This window comes from Saccharomycodes ludwigii, chromosome I (assembly GCF_020623625.1).
Source record: "Saccharomycodes ludwigii strain NBRC 1722 chromosome I, whole genome shotgun sequence".
Taxonomy (NCBI): Eukaryota; Fungi; Ascomycota; class Saccharomycetes; order Saccharomycodales; family Saccharomycodaceae; genus Saccharomycodes; species Saccharomycodes ludwigii.
In genome coordinates, this window is record NC_060200.1 from 1,392,049 (window position 1) to 1,407,889 (window position 15,841).

A 15,841-nucleotide genomic window follows, 5' to 3' on the forward strand; every position below is an offset into this window, starting at 1 on the left:
AAATTTGGGTTTATACGCTACAAAAGAGTTAATCCAAAAAGACTTGTAGGAAAAGAGAATAAAAAGCGTAACCGCTTCCTTCTGCCGTTTCCTTTTGTTGAAACTTTTGTTTATGTATTATGTTATTATTATTTCCGTTTCGGGAAACGTGCTGAAATATATATATATATCAATTGTTATTATTATTATCAGTGGTAATAGTAATATAATTATAAATTGTTTATTTATTTATGATCACAATAATAAGATAATCTATCTACGTGTAAGCAAACTTTAGGGAGGCGATTGTTAAATATAAAATTGAAGCCGGATAGAGAAAAGGCTAGAAAAGAAAAGAAAAGAAAAGAAAATAAAAGAAAAGAAAATAGAAAACAAGATAAAAATGGAGAGAAGGGGGGGTGAGGGTGCGGAAATAGCGCAGAGAAAAAAGAGGGGAAAACAAATTAATTAAATAAAAGGGAATGTTGTTTGTTTATTTCTTCATATAGATAAAAGACAACAACTTTTATTTGGGAAAAAAATAAAAAAAAAAAATAAATAAATAAATAAATAAATAAAAATAAAAGCAAAAATAATTGTGCTGTTGTCAATCTTATTATTTAAACATTTCACTCTTTTCTATCTTCCCCCTCCCCCTCTTCCTTTATTATTTAATATTCATTTTGATACTAATATTAACCCAATATATATATATATATATATATCACCCTAATAACAGTTTTTTCCCCCCTTCAATACATTAAGAAAACAACTAACAACGATCAATAACGACGTAAAACAACATGAATAAGACTTACTCTTTAAGAAACCAAAGAACACCTACCCAAGCCCAACTACAAAACCCTCCTCCTCCTCCAAGTTCAACAAGGTCACAATTTTTTGGTAAAGCTTCTATTGGCTCTTCTTTTCGTAAGAACGCTGCCGCCAATGTTGGTCCAATGTTATCTAGAAGATTGAATGCCTTGGTTAAAACCGAAAAGTCCATTTTACAAAGCTGGGAATTAGTTGCGGTTGAAAAGAGAGATGCTGCCAAACAATTATCCCTGTGGGGTATGGATAACGATGATGATGTTAGTGATGTTACTGACAAACTAGGGGTGTTGTTGTATGAATTGGGTGATTTAGAAGACCAGTTTATTGATAAATACGATCAATATAGGTTGACTTTGAAAAGTATTAGAAACATTGAAGCTTCTGTTCAACCATCTAGAGACCGTAAGCAAAAGATTACAGACGTAATTGCTGGTTTAAAGTACAAAGACCCAAATTCGCCTAAATTAGCTGTTTTGGAACAAGAATTAGTCAGAGCTGAAGCTGAAAGTTTAGTCGCCGAAGCTCAATTATCTAATATCACAAGAGAAAAGTTGAAGGCTTCCTTTGCCTATCTATTTGATTCTTATAAGGAATTGGCTGAAAAAAATGCTTTGATTGCTGGTTATGGTAAGGCCTTGTTGGAATTATTAGACGATTCACCCGTTACTCCTGGTGAAGGTAGACCTATTTATGATGGTTATGAAGCTTCTAAGCAAATTATTGTTGATGCTGAGGCTGCATTGGATAACTGGACTTTAGACACTGCACAAGTTAAGCCAACATTGTCTTTCCATCAAACCGTCGATGATGTTTATGAACCACAAGAAGGTGAAGAATATTATGAGGATGAGGAACAAGAACCAGTCGAAGAAGAGCCGATTGAAGAGGAAATAATTGAACAGGAAGTGATCCAAGAGCCAGTTGAAGAAGAGCCGGTCGAGGAGGGACAGTCAGGTGTTATATCACATTAATTCAAAGTTTCTGCTTGATTATAAGTAGTCTAGACCCAGTGTATCTTTTTCTTTTTCTTTTTTTCTTTTTCTTTTTTTTTTTTTTTAGTTCTATTATTTTGTTATTAGTATTTTCTTTTATTCTTAATATCTGTTAGTATGCGTGTGTTTTCCTGGTTTCAGCTTTAAAATTTTCTTTTCTTTTTTTTTTTATTATAAAAATCATTTATTGTTAATATTATTATATGTATCATTATCGTCAAAAAGGTGCAAATATGGGCAAATATACTTTATATTTTATTGCTACTATTATCATATTACAAATAGAATATTACTATTTTGATATGAAGGGTTAAATGAAATAAAGAATAGACAAAGATATATTATTATATTTATATAAAAGGAAATATTTTATATTTATTAATTTTTTTTTTTTTTCTCATGCTTTCTTTACTACTGCTTTTAAATAAGTCTGATTAAAACATAATGACACTTAAAGTTGAATATTTTAAATGAGTTTCTTATTCTAACACATTTTATTCTTGTGATCGAATAGGGCAAATGTCAGACACTTTTACCCTAATTTTTTTTATTTAAAATTTTTGTCGTTTCTTTTTTTTTTTTTTTTTTTTTTTTTTTTTTTTTTGAAAAAAAAAAAGTTTTAGCACTTCAAATATTACTAAATAAAAATACTTGTTAGATTTTATTATTAGATTTATTAAATTCAATGATAGCGAATATAAAACTTTAAACTGTTATTTTTTTCTTTTTTATTCTTTAATTAGTTCTATAATAAGGGAAAAAAAAAAAAAAAAAAAAAAAACTAGGATCAAATAAATTAAAATAATAACAATGGGTACAGCTAAAAGAACTAAGAGACAGAGTTTAATGCGTGAGGTGCGTCCTGAAATGTTTCAAGATAATGAAGCATCTAATCAATTATCATTTAAAGTAAATAAACAACAAAAGAAAGGAACCACAAATGCTGCACCAAATAAAAAGGAACAAAGAAAAGCCTTATTATATGGATCACAAAGAAAGGAAAAGCAGAAGCAAAAGCAATTAGAAAAAAATTTAAATATACCTGAATTGAATAAGAGTATTATTCCTGGTTTGAGATTAAAAAGTGGTAAAAAGGGTAAAAAATTATTGAAAGATCATGATAGCTTAATTTTACAAAGATTAGTGAAAAGTGTTGGTGATAAACAAGATGAAGTTGACGAAAGTAAATTAGAAAAGGCTAGAAGATTAGAGGAAATTAGAGAATTGAAAAGGAAAGAAATAGAAAGAAGAGAAATGGAGAAACAAACAAAATTAGAAGAAAAAAAGGATGAAATTAAAAATAAGTCTAGTGTTGCAAGAACATTGCGTAGAAAAAATAAAAGGGAACTAATTAAAAAGCAGCATGCAACTACTGGTTATGAAGATAATAAAGATAAGCCTGTTAGTAAAGAGAAAAAAAGCGTTAAATTTGCTTAGGTAAGCATCATTTTTGGTTTTACAACATTATATGTATATATATATATATATATATATGTTTACCTTTTGGTTTTACTTTATTAGTATTGTTATTTATGTAAAATAATTGAATGTTATGTATAATTTTCTTATATTAGTGTTGCTTTAGTCATTACCACCACTCCTCTTTTTGCTAGAGTTTCAGCTGGGAGTATTCAAGTTTTATTCTTACGCATTTTTGGTTGAAGGTTTTTTTTTTTTTTACATATTGAAATTGATTTTCTTTAAAAAAAAGAAAAAAAAAAAAAACAGCTCGGGTAATCCACGTACTAATTTTTAACTTTACAAAAGTTATGTAAAAAGTATAAAAAAGAAAAAAAAAAAAAAAAAAAAACAAAAATTGTTAAAATGGTAAATAAAACTTTAAATTTTTTTTTTTTTTTTTTAAATTTTTTTTCAATTTCAATTTTTTATTCTCTTTTAACCAGTTTGTTTCTTGTTTTTCCCCGCCAGTTTAATATATCATATTTCCAATACGCAATAAGTTGAATTGGAAAATATTGCAAAAAAAATACTCAAACAAAAATATACTAATGGCAAGCACATTTCGATTGCCTTTATTTAACAACACTATTGCAAACAATAACAATGTTGGCAATGTTAATGGTAAACTTAATAATACCAACAACAATACCAAATTAAACTTTAATTCAAGTTCTAAACCTACTTCTTCTTCCGTCGCTGCTGTTAATACTAACAGTAATGCTACTACCAATTTGACAACTTCTGGTTCATTTGGAAACCAAGGTGCTGCACCAATAATTGCTACTAATGGCGCCGATAAAAACAATAAAATCAAAAATAAGAAAACACGTTTGACTGAGCTGGTTGAATCTTCCAGGAACTTACCCTCCTTAATCGGTGGTGAATCTGCTAGGAATTTGTCTAACACTGATTCCGATTTATCATTACTAGGAGATTCTGTTCAATTAAGTTTAAGTGAAATTGCTAAACGCTCTTTACAATTAGGCTCCAGCATAGACATTAAAGATTATACCAGAGCCCATTATTTATTAGCTGGTAGTGGGTTACCGATTCAGGATGTTGAGCAATACTTGAAAAATTTGCCAAATAAAAATCTTCAGCAATCCACTCTTTCTGCAACTGCATCTACCTCTACCTGTCCACCTTCAAGTAATGAAAAAAGAGTTGATTTGCCCTATTCTGATGCCACCCAAGTTAATACTATTAATAACGGTATGAAAACTTCAACTGATTTAGATAGTTACTTGAGGAATAAAAAGGATGAAAGTATTTTATCTTCAATTGAAAACTCTTTAGTTGTAGCTGCTAAAGATTTTGACTCTTTTGTTAATAAAAACTTCAATTTGGATTCATGGGAGAAAAGAAAGCAAGAGGTTAGGGAATGTTTTGGAATATTAGTAAAAAAGCGTAAAGTTACTAGTACTTTTTCCAACGCTCCTAATGCTTCTGATTACCCATTGGAAAGGGTTTCTTGGGGTAATAAATCGCGAGAGTTATTAACACAAGTTTTAGAGAATAGTAGATTGAATGTTAATGAAAATATTTTATTAAGAGAAAGATTCAGGAAATATGCTTCTATTATCCATGAACTAAATAATCAAAGACAAAACAATGTCTTGGGTCAGTTGAACTTCCCATTAACTGAAACAGTCTTAAACGACATATTTTTTTCAGATAGTAGTAATAATAGTAATAGTAATAATAATAATAATAATATCTCTAGTTTAGCCCAATATAGACAAATTATAGAATGTTGGAAGATTTTAGAGAATTGTGGTAGTTCCAAAGACGTCATTCAAGATAGTAAAAAATATTTGGAAAGGCAATTTTTACAATATGTAGATAATTTGTACAAAAAAAATTTTAATAATGAAGGATTGCCAACCGTGGTGAATAAAATTAGATCCTTTGTTGAATATAAATTGAAATCATCTACTACAAATCAATGGAAGATGAAGGACTTAACTATTATTAACGATATTCCAGTCTGGGCTTTAATTTACTATTTATTACGCGCGGGCTGTTCGAGTGAAGCTTTACAGGTTGCTATTGAAAATAAAACAAGTTTTAGAAAGATTGAATCTTCATTTCTAACATATCTAAAACACTATGCAACTTCCCCTAATCGTGAATTGCCTGTAGAATTTCAAACAAAATTGCATACAGAATATAACCAACACATAAAAAATTCATTAAATGGTGATCCATACAGGTTGGCTGTTTATAAAATAATTGGAAAATGCGACTTAACTCGCAAGACTGTTACCGGAGTCATATTTAGTGTAGAAGACTGGTTATGGTTTCATTTAGTTTTAATAACTGACGAGTCTAGTATTGGTAGTGCTTTAGGTGACTCTTTGGAGAAATATAGTTTAGAGGATTTCCAAAACATTGTGTTATCCTATGGTGTTGCTCACTTTAGCGCTAATAATTACATGCAAGTTTTGTTGTTAAGTGGATTGTATCATGAATTTGTTGGGTACGTTTTGGGAGATACTAAGATAATTCATGAGATGGATACGATGCATTTGATTTTTGGTTTGTATTATTATGGAAAATTGGACAATTCCAAAAAAAGCTTAGTTGTGACCTTGGATAAAATATTGGCGACTTATATTTCTAGTTTTATCAAATCCGATCCCAAAGTTGCTGTGGAATATATTTTATTGTTAACTTTGGATGATACTAACGAAAACTATATTAGAACCTGTCATGAAATGTTGAGAGAGTTGGTTTTAAGCACAAAAGAGTTTAGCATTTTATTGGGCAGAGTTAATAATAAAGATGGTACAAGAGTACCCGGTATATTAGAATTGAGATATCCCTTGATGAAATTGAAGGATAAGGATGAATTTTTGCATACTATTACAGAAAGGGCTGCTAGAAAGGCGGATGAAAGTGGGAGAGTGGAAGATTCTTTATTATTGTATCAATTAAGCGAAGAGTATGACATTGTTATTTCTATAGTCAATAAAAATTTGAGTGATTTATTAAGTGGATTTGACTATTTGCAAAAACATCAACAAAAAGAGTTATTATGGGAAGAAACTGATGATACCAATATGATCACAATTGCATCACAACTTTCTGAAATTTATTTAAATAATAGTAATTTACAAATCACTTCCAAGATAAGCTCTAAAAATAAAGAAACTTTACTAACTTTATTGAAATTAGTTGATATTTGGAGGTTGTTTTGTAATGACGAATGGCAGATTTGCCTAGATTTACTGAACCAAGTGGATTTAATACCAGTTTTCGCCGATGAAGTGACAGCAAGGAGAGGTGCCACGTCATTGATGATTAATAATGAATATATTATGAAAAATATCCCTAATTTGTTGATATTGACTATGTCATGTGTCTCTCATTTGGTTAAAATCTTAACTGGTGGCAATAAACCACAGAATGATGAAAGTAAGGGACAACAACTTAAAGCATTAAAAAGAATTGCCAAGAACTGCATGACCTATTCTGGTATAACTCAATACAAAATGTCAAAGGAAACCTATAACATTTTGTTAAATTTGGAAGCAGACTTGTAAAATTTATTCATTTCTGTTAATTTTTTTTTTTGTAATTATATATATATATATGTGTGTGTGTCTGTGTTTACATATTTACATTTATATAAATTATAATTTTATTATATTAAAAAAAAAAAAAAAAAAAAAAAAAAAAAAAGAGGGAAGAGAAAAAAAGGAAGAGAAAAAAATTATTTTAGATGCCTTAAATGAGAATAATCTGGCTGGATTTCATATGCATTGGATGGAGTGTATGGTTCATCTTGTTCTTGTTTTAGTTCCCTTATTCTTCTTTCTAATCTTCTTTGTCTCCTTGTGTCAAAATCATATTCATCATCACTGCCACTGGAACTGCTATCACTATCAGCACCAGTATCATCGTGATCGTGACCATCTAAACTATGGTAATGATTATCGTTACAATTACAGTCCTGTTCCTTTTTATCATCACCTTCTTTTTCGACTTCATCATCACTTGGTTCTTCTGCAGGATGAAAGATACAACATATCTTGGTTTTTTTTTTATTCATATTTTCGTTATCCACGACATCTTGTTTCCACCTAACTTGTGGCTTTTTCTTACCATTTGCCTTGGTTTTATTTTTATTTGATTGGGGTTGATCAGCCTTGGTAGTATCATTGTTTGAACCCCGTAGGTGAATTACATTGGAAAACGAATCAGTCAAAGTCATTGTTGTGGAACCATTTTGTTCGCTTGTTGTCTTTATATTGTCACTGTTGTTATTGGATGGCATATTTAATTACTTTTTCTTGGTGTATCTTTTTGTTATGAAAGAATTACGTGACTTTAATACTCAACAATAATAAGTAGAGAGTGGTTAATATTGAGTACATTGTGACAATTACTTACATGTCCCTCGTTCTCTCGCTTAAATAATTACAAATAATGGAAAAAAAGAAAAAAAAAGGGATAGGTTAATAAAATAATCCAAATTAAAATAATCCAAATTAAAATAATCCAAATTAAAATAATCCAAATTAAAATAATCCAAATTAAAAAAAAAAAAAGATGATCGCCAGCATTATCATTTAGCACGAAGGTCATGTGCATTAAAACAAAAGCATTTCTTGCAATTTGAGATTGCGATATAATTTTGAATATTTTAGAATTAATTGGGAAAGCTTCACTTTGCTTCATATATATATTGATTTGTCTTTTAGGGCTTGTATTTTATTCCAATGTATGGCCGGGTTATAACTGTGCCTATTTTCTTTTTCATTTTTCATTTTTGTATTGGAAAGTCTTTTTTTTTTTTTTTTTTTGCCACTGCCATAAGTAAAAGTTCCTTTAAAGAAAATAAAAAAAAAAATAAAATATATACATTTAACAATCAGATAATAAAAGTAGGATAGAGTTTGAAATAATTTCTCTTAAACAGTAGCAATAAAGGAAAGTTTAATAATACACAAAGGTTTCTATATTTATACATACATACATTACTTTTTTGCAATTGGTTAAACAATTAATAACATTTTATTATCAAACAATAACATATACTAAATAATATATTTAAAAAAAAAAAAAAAAAAAAAAAAAAGGCATGGAGGGACTACAACGTTTAATTAATCAAAGAGCAGGTTTGGGTTCTATGAACACTTCGGAACAAGCAATAAACGATACTAAAGAGACCGTTTACATATCATCTTTAGCTTTGTTAAAGATGTTGAAACACGGTAGAGCGGGTGTTCCCATGGAGGTGATGGGATTGATGTTAGGTGAGTTTGTAGATGATTACACAGTTAAGGTTGTGGATGTTTTTGCCATGCCTCAATCCGGTACTGGTGTTTCTGTTGAAGCAGTTGATGATGTATTCCAAGCCAAAATGATGGATATGTTGAAGCAAACTGGTAGAGATCAAATGGTTGTTGGTTGGTACCATTCACATCCCGGGTTTGGATGCTGGTTGTCTTCAGTCGATGTTAACACGCAGAAATCTTTTGAACAATTAAACAATCGTGCAGTTGCCGTTGTGGTTGATCCAATTCAGTCCGTTAAGGGTAAAGTAGTCATTGATGCTTTCAGATTAATAGACGCTGCTACCATTATGAGAAATCAGGAAACTAGACAAACAACATCAAATACTGGGCTTTTGAACAAACCAAATATCCAGGCCCTAATTCATGGTTTGAACAGGCATTATTACTCTTTAAATATTGATTATCACAAAACGCATGGAGAGATAAACATGTTAATGAATCTACATAAAGAACAATGGCAAAATGGATTGAAATTACATGATTACAATGAAAAGGAAACCCATAATTTGACTTCTACAAAAAAAATGGTCAAAATTGCTGAGCAATATTTAAAGAGGATTGAAGAAGAGAAGGAATTGGATGAAGAAGAATTAAAAACACGTTATGTAGGTAAGCAAGATCCAAAGAAACATTTAACTGAAACTGCAGCCAATTTATTGGAAGATAATATTGTTTCCGTTTTAACATCAGGTGTAGATTCTGTCGCTATAAAATAGGTACTCTATATAATAATTATATATATATATATATATATATATATATTTGTATATTTGTTAAGCAATAATATAAAAATATTGATAGCAGTGATTGAATAAAAATTTTATGGTGTCTCGTCGTTAAACTCTTTCCCACAATTGAAAATATGATTCTTGAAGAAATAATAAAACACCATCACTTTTTTTCACTTCCAAACCATCAATTTCAAACCATTGTTCCTCCTTATTTGGTGATGCGTCGAATTTAGCAAGATGTGTTAATATCTGGACGCTCCATTTGTTTGTATTACTTTTATCACTAGAATTGTAAATTATATTACACTTTAATTTATAATTAACTCCATTCTTTCCATTAATATTATTTGAATTCTTAAATAATTTCATTTCAGGTTGAAACTCCACGATTTTTTTATTCCGTAGGTTGGTTGAAATTTTCAAAGTGGTTGTACTATTTTCAAACCTATTAATATGTATTAATAAATGCATTGGTGAGCTTTTAATTTCATATTCGCACCTAAAACCGTCCTTACTGATATGAGGCTGTGTAAATTTATCTTCAATCAAGGAAGATAAAAGTAAATTTTCACAGTTTTCTTCCTTCCCCTCCTCATCATTATTTTTTGATATTTTAGTAATAGGTTCTTTAAAAATTGAAGTTTTAGGAAGATCCACTGATAATAGGTAAAAAGGTGTGATAAACTTTTTAGGCTTTTCATTCGGTATCGGTTTTAAATTAGTTAGGTCAATCTTAGTTTTTGTAACTAGTATGTATCCTTTTAAATTTTCTGTCAATAACTTTTTGTTATGTAAATGATGAATCAACCAGACATACAGAGATTTTGGGTCATTTAAAGAATGAAGGAACTCTTCTGAAGCAAAATTTCTTTGATTACTATAATAATGATTATTCAAAAAATTTATTAACTCAATGGGTGATATATTTGCTTTAATTAATTCTGGATTCCATATCTTTCTAATTATTTTTAACAATTTTTTTTGCAACAATACACTTGTATCATTACTACCATTGGGGCAGGTTGAATTGGTAGCAGCGGTAAGGATATTATTTTCTTCATTAAAAGATTTAAACTCATTTAATTGAGATAATAGTTGAATTATAACGTTAACATGGTCCATTCCTTGTTCATTGGTTAGTGGAACACATCCGGTAATGTATTTTTTTTTATTGATGAAATCAAAACACTCTTTATTTTCTATTGTATTTATAGTAATTGCTTTAGGATTTATGTTATTTTGAATAATAGTTAACAATTTACTTTTAGAAGCATCTATAAGTTCCATATCAGGCAAAGTGATAAATTGGTGAACAGTATTATAATTATCAGTATCATTACACATTTTCACAAATAACTTATGATTAAAATTTTGCAAAGCATGTTGGTAAGCAGGAGATTCAAAATTTTTGCCACGGAAATATTTTCCGCATGTTAAGCAGCAGTAAATATTCAAATTAGATAAGGTTACGGAGCATATTGGTTCATTATCAAAGGCTAAGTTTTTTAATATTATGCAGGATGTTTCTAAGTGTTGAATCTTGGAAATATCTGAAATAATAATTTTTTTTGTGCCTTTTAATTTTTTCTTTTTGTTGATACTGTCATTGCCTTTGAAAGACCTTTTTGACATATCTTTGGTAATAAACTAGAAAGTGAATTGAAGGTATGTTTTCTTTTATATATATATATAACTTATTGCCTCCAAATTTTTCGACTTTTTTTTTTTTTTTTTTTTTTTCGTTTTAAAATTGAGAGCCAATCGAAAAAAAAAAAAATAAAATAAAAAAGCATTTGGTGCGAGAACGTTTCAAAAAGCACAAGCAACCAATTTTATTTATAAAAAAAAAAAAAAGGGAAAAAAAAAAATGTGTCAAGATAAAAAAAGATATTTAACAAAGATATAAATTTTTCCTTTTCCTTTTCCTTTTTTTCTTTTTTTTTTTCTTTTTGTTTGAAAGTTTTGATTATAAAAATTATTCTAAAACTTTCATGTTTAAACTCATTTCCCCATTCAATAAAATATCATTAACAAAATATACCAAGGTTACAAATCTCATTAACAAAAAGCGAATGGATAACATACAACAAGCTTCTTTAATAGGATCAACCTCCTTGTTAGCAATTGGTGCACTAAAAAAATACTTTTCAAACAACAACCATCAACAAAATAACTCTATTTTGGACGAAAAAAAAATGAACGCAACATTACCATTTGAACCTATCAGAAAGAGAAGTCCCGACATAATTGCCAGAACAAATACTATTCTAGCAAATGAAAAATATCCAGCCAAAGCACATAACAACAAAGTTAAATCTTTTTTCTACGAGTTGAATAAGGATCTGTCAGGGAAGAAAATTGGTGTTTTTTTATCATCTTCAATTTTAGAGCCAATCAAATATTGTGATCAAACAAAAAAATTTATCCAAGAAAAATACTTTTTTTACTTAACTGGCTGTGATTTGCCAAACACTTTTATGTTTTATAATTTCCAAACGGAGAAATTGTGTTTATTTTTACCACCAATCATTAGAGATGATGTAGTTTGGAGTGGTATGCCGCTTTCACCAGAAGAAGCCCTGGCCAAATATGATGTTGACGAAGTTTTATATTCTGACAAAATTATGCAGTATATTAGCTCTGGGCAAGGCAATTTAGATCTGGTTTATACTACTGATTTAGATCATGCACCCATTGAAATCTCTTCCAAATTGACACCGAATGACCCTAAATTTTTTGAGGCGATGGATGAAGCTAGGTTATGTAAAGATGACTACGAACTATGTCTAATGAGAAAAGCGTGTGACATCACTGATAAATGTCATCTAGCTGTTATGAGTGCTTTGCCGATTGAAACCAACGAAATTCATATGCAGGCTGAATTTACATACCATGCGATTAGACAGGGTTCCAAAAACCAAGGGTATGATCCAATCTGTTGTTCTGGTGTTAACTGTTCCACTTTACATTATGTTAATAATGATGATACGATGGAAAACAAGCATTCTGTTTTGATTGATGCAGGTGCAGAATGGGAAAATTATACTGCAGATGTCACTAGGTGTTTCCCAATTGATGGTAAATTTACTAAGGAACATAGGGAAATATATGAAGCTGTATTGGATATGCAAAAAACTGCAATGGGTTTAATAAGGCCAGGTGTTAATTGGGAAGATGTTCATTTGGCCACCCATCGTTGTTTAATCAAGCATTTTTTAAAATTAGGAATTTTCAGATCTGAGTTTAGTGCCGAGGAGATTTATGACAGAAGAGTTACTGTTTGTTTTAACTGTACTGGTTGTGGACACAATTTGGGGTTAAATACACATGATGTTGGTGGTAGGCCAAACTATGAGGATCCAGATCCATATTTTAGATATTTACGGATTCGTAGGCCTTTAAAAGAAGGTATGGTTGTTACTATAGAACCAGGTATTTATTTTAATCCATTTATTATAAGAGAATTTTTGACACCATATCCTGAAAGAGTTGAAGTTGTTGATGAAAAAATCATGGAAAAGTATTTATACGTAGGCGGCGTTAGAATTGAAGATGATTTGGTGATTACCAAAGGTGGTTATGAAAATTTGACTTGTATAACAAGTGACCCTGATAAGATTGAACAAATTGTCCAGGATGGTATTAACAAGGGCAGGAGTCATTATCATAACATTGTATGAACTTATTTAAATTCTGTCAATAAATAAATAAATAAATAGATAACTTTTGATTCGAATATTAATAATTTTATACAATATTGGAATTAAAAATTGATGTATCTATGGATCCAGCAATAAAATTGGTATCATCATCACCACATGCCTCCAAATAATCAATTACTTGTAAAACACTTTTTATATTTTTAAAAATTGAATCACCAACGTTAATATTAAATTCGTCGTATTGTACCAATTCCAAGATTCCAGAATTGGCTAATCTATCTTTGACTCTAACTGGAACATACTTACCAACAAGAAAGACTCTAGCCATTTTCTTAAAAGTATAATCTTTAATGATTTCGTAGAGCACCAATGCTGCGGATGAGTCTATGTTCGTCATTCCGTTAATATCAAAAATAATAAATCTAGTCATAGATTCATTTCTTGATCTAGGTGCAGCTGGATGTTGTTTTGTGGAACCAAATTTCTCTAATCTTTTCAATTTTATTTTCAAATCACTAGAGTTAGTAAAGGTTAATGGTTCTGGTATTTTAACAATTAAGCAACCTTCTATTTCAAAAACAATACTTTCATGACGGCTTTGTTGTTGTTGATGATGATGATGATTATGGTGATGACTGGCCCTTGTGGAACCCATAGTATCAACGTGAACAAACTTGTCACTATTATTTTTGCGTCCCAATAACTGAATTCTTGATTTTGTAGAATGTTTGACAATTTTAATCAAAGCAATTACAATACCAACGGTTATACCACCTTCCAAAGAATATGTTATAGTGGTGATGAAAACTGCAGTAAACATAAATAATTCAGAGTAACCACGGCAAGTGTAATGAAACTTCAAAAGATGTGGAGATTCTTCCAACAATTTTAACCCTATAACTGAACTTATGGAAGATAATACACAAATGGGCACATATTCTATATAAGGTAAAAACCAGAATATTGTAAGTAATGTAAACACACCCATTATTCCGCCGGAAAAAGTTGTTTTAGCTCCAGATAAGGCATTGATCCTAGACCTACCATATCCACCGAAACTGGGTAAACAACCACCTATCATGGAACCGACAATGTTCAAAGATCCCAAAGCCACTAATTCTCTATTAGAAGAGGATAGTTCAATGTTATACAGGGAGTCCAATGATTTGGAAGCTGTTGTGGATTCGAAAAATCCTAGCAGCGCGACCATTATGCCCGGATGTAATAATTCGTATTTGAATTTATTCAGAGTAGAGAAAGGTGGCATCCACAATGATACAAAATCCTTATTTGTTAAAGATATTGAAGTTGAAGGTGATTTTGTGGATTTTTTACCCCTTTTACGTGCCATAGATTTGACGAGTAAAATACCATAGTTACCATGTAAATCGCATTTCCAAGAGAAGTAGATTGAAAGTAAAACAACAAATAAAATTTCCGGAAAGAAAAATACCCATTTATGTCTTCGATCATAACTTAATTTTTTTTTCAACCATCTCAATAAAATCAATGCAGAAAATGATAACACGCTTATGAGTACAGTTGGTCGGTCTATGGTCGAAAGATCGCAATATTTAAATAAAAAAACAATTTTATCAAAAGTCGAATGATAATGTTCAGGTACGCTTTTAAATAGGTGGTCCAGTTTGCATTGGGTAATAAACGATCCAACGATCATTGTGATACCCACGCCAGATATAAAGCCCATTAATAAAACTTGTGATAGTATGTTGTCTAAAAATCCCAACCCTAAAATTCCCCCAAGAAACAAAGTAGTGCCACTTATGAAAGTTAGTGATGCACTAACCAGTAGCGGGTCCACAACTTCCTCGCCATTTTTGTTGTATTCCTTAACTAGATGGTCTACTGTTTGGCCTACTATTAGAGAAATTGCACTTTCTGGTCCTACGATCATTTGAGGGATTGAACCAACTACACTATAAACTATAGGTGTCAAGGATAAGCTGAAAAGACCCGTTAATGGATCCAAGTGGGCCATTGTGGTCGCAAATGATATTGCCAAGGGTATTTGGAATGAAGCTAACGATAAACCAGCAGAAAAATCACCTATAAACTTCGGAACGGTATATTTGGGGAGCCAATTAAGAATAGGCAAGTAATATGGTATTACTTGTTTTAATGACGGTTTTCTGTTTGTTGGGAAATTAATAATATTTCTCTGAATGCTGGTTGAATCGTCATCTTTTCTGCTTTGTTGATTATCAACTGATTGAGAAAGTAGCAATGGTGTAAGTTCATCATTGTCCTTAACACTTGGATTAATTGGTGTCGGAGATACGCAAGGGCTTATTACATCATTAACCCTATTGTGGCTAATGTATTTATCACGCATTTTATGGCATCCTTTTGATGAGATTTTGTCCGACATGATAGAGCTCGATCAATTATACAGGTTACCAGTTCTTTGATTTAAAGTTCTTTTTTGTTAAAAAATAATTCAAAAAAAAAAAAGGGAAAAAAAAAAAAAAGAAAATGAAAAAAAGAAAGAAAAAGGAAAAAGGAAAGAAAAAAACGAAGAATACTAGCTTATATATATGTACCTGTGTATATGTGTTTCTTATATTTTACTGTTGCAATTATTGATTGTAATAACCCTTTCTTACAGGGTAAAAAAAAAAAAGAATAAAAAAATAAAAAAAAAAAAATAAAAAAAAATTAAAATTAAAAATAAAAAAGAAAATCAAGTATCTTAGAACTTAAAAAGATTAGAGTCGACTAGTATAAACGATTTCAACAACTACAACTTATATAATCGTATATAAGCCTACTAATCGTATATACAATGGATAACAGTTTCATTTAATAAAGAGAGAAAAAAAAAAAAAAAAAAAAAAAGAAAAAGAAAAAGAAAAAAGCCG

The 15,841-nt window shown here is 30.0% G+C and overlaps 8 protein-coding genes across 8 annotated transcripts; 5 read left to right on the top strand and 3 right to left on the bottom strand.

Annotated features, from left to right (window-relative positions):
* Positions 1-782: 782 nt before the first annotated feature.
* On the top strand, positions 783-1,784 carry LSP1 (lipid-binding protein LSP1; the record flags this gene model as incomplete). Its single annotated transcript, XM_046078402.1, has 1 exon — positions 783-1,784. One exon carries the CDS (start codon positions 783-785, stop codon positions 1,782-1,784), a length of 1,002 nt encoding a protein of 333 aa, XP_045936918.1.
* Positions 1,785-2,615: 831 nt separating this feature from the next.
* On the top strand, positions 2,616-3,242 carry LOC1 (Loc1p; the record flags this gene model as incomplete). Its single annotated transcript, XM_046078401.1, has 1 exon — positions 2,616-3,242. One exon carries the CDS (start codon positions 2,616-2,618, stop codon positions 3,240-3,242), a length of 627 nt encoding a protein of 208 aa, XP_045936919.1.
* A 572-nt stretch (positions 3,243-3,814) lies between these two features.
* Positions 3,815-6,811, top strand: NIC96 (linker nucleoporin NIC96; the record flags this gene model as incomplete). Its single annotated transcript, XM_046078400.1, has 1 exon — positions 3,815-6,811. The coding sequence occupies one exon, from the start codon at positions 3,815-3,817 to the stop codon at positions 6,809-6,811; it is 2,997 nt and encodes a 998-aa protein (XP_045936920.1).
* Positions 6,812-6,981: 170 nt separating this feature from the next.
* Positions 6,982-7,545, bottom strand: YPI1 (type 1 protein phosphatase-activating protein YPI1; the record flags this gene model as incomplete). The annotated part of the gene is made up of 1 exon (XM_046078399.1): positions 6,982-7,545. One exon carries the CDS (start codon positions 7,543-7,545, stop codon positions 6,982-6,984), a length of 564 nt encoding a protein of 187 aa, XP_045936921.1.
* An 807-nt stretch (positions 7,546-8,352) lies between these two features.
* Positions 8,353-9,285, top strand: RPN11 (proteasome regulatory particle lid subunit RPN11; the record flags this gene model as incomplete). Its single annotated transcript, XM_046078398.1, has 1 exon — positions 8,353-9,285. One exon carries the CDS (start codon positions 8,353-8,355, stop codon positions 9,283-9,285), a length of 933 nt encoding a protein of 310 aa, XP_045936922.1.
* A 120-nt stretch (positions 9,286-9,405) lies between these two features.
* Positions 9,406-10,932, bottom strand: SAD1 (mRNA splicing protein SAD1; the record flags this gene model as incomplete). The annotated part of the gene is made up of 1 exon (XM_046081465.1): positions 9,406-10,932. One exon carries the CDS (start codon positions 10,930-10,932, stop codon positions 9,406-9,408), a length of 1,527 nt encoding a protein of 508 aa, XP_045936923.1.
* A 440-nt stretch (positions 10,933-11,372) lies between these two features.
* SCDLUD_000599 (putative Xaa-Pro dipeptidase) lies at positions 11,373-12,980 on the top strand (the record flags this gene model as incomplete). Its single annotated transcript, XM_046078397.1, has 1 exon — positions 11,373-12,980. One exon carries the CDS (start codon positions 11,373-11,375, stop codon positions 12,978-12,980), a length of 1,608 nt encoding a protein of 535 aa, XP_045936924.1.
* A 67-nt stretch (positions 12,981-13,047) lies between these two features.
* Positions 13,048-15,315, bottom strand: SCDLUD_000600 (uncharacterized protein; the record flags this gene model as incomplete). Its single annotated transcript, XM_046078396.1, has 1 exon — positions 13,048-15,315. One exon carries the CDS (start codon positions 15,313-15,315, stop codon positions 13,048-13,050), a length of 2,268 nt encoding a protein of 755 aa, XP_045936925.1.
* Positions 15,316-15,841: the final 526 nt, after the last annotated feature.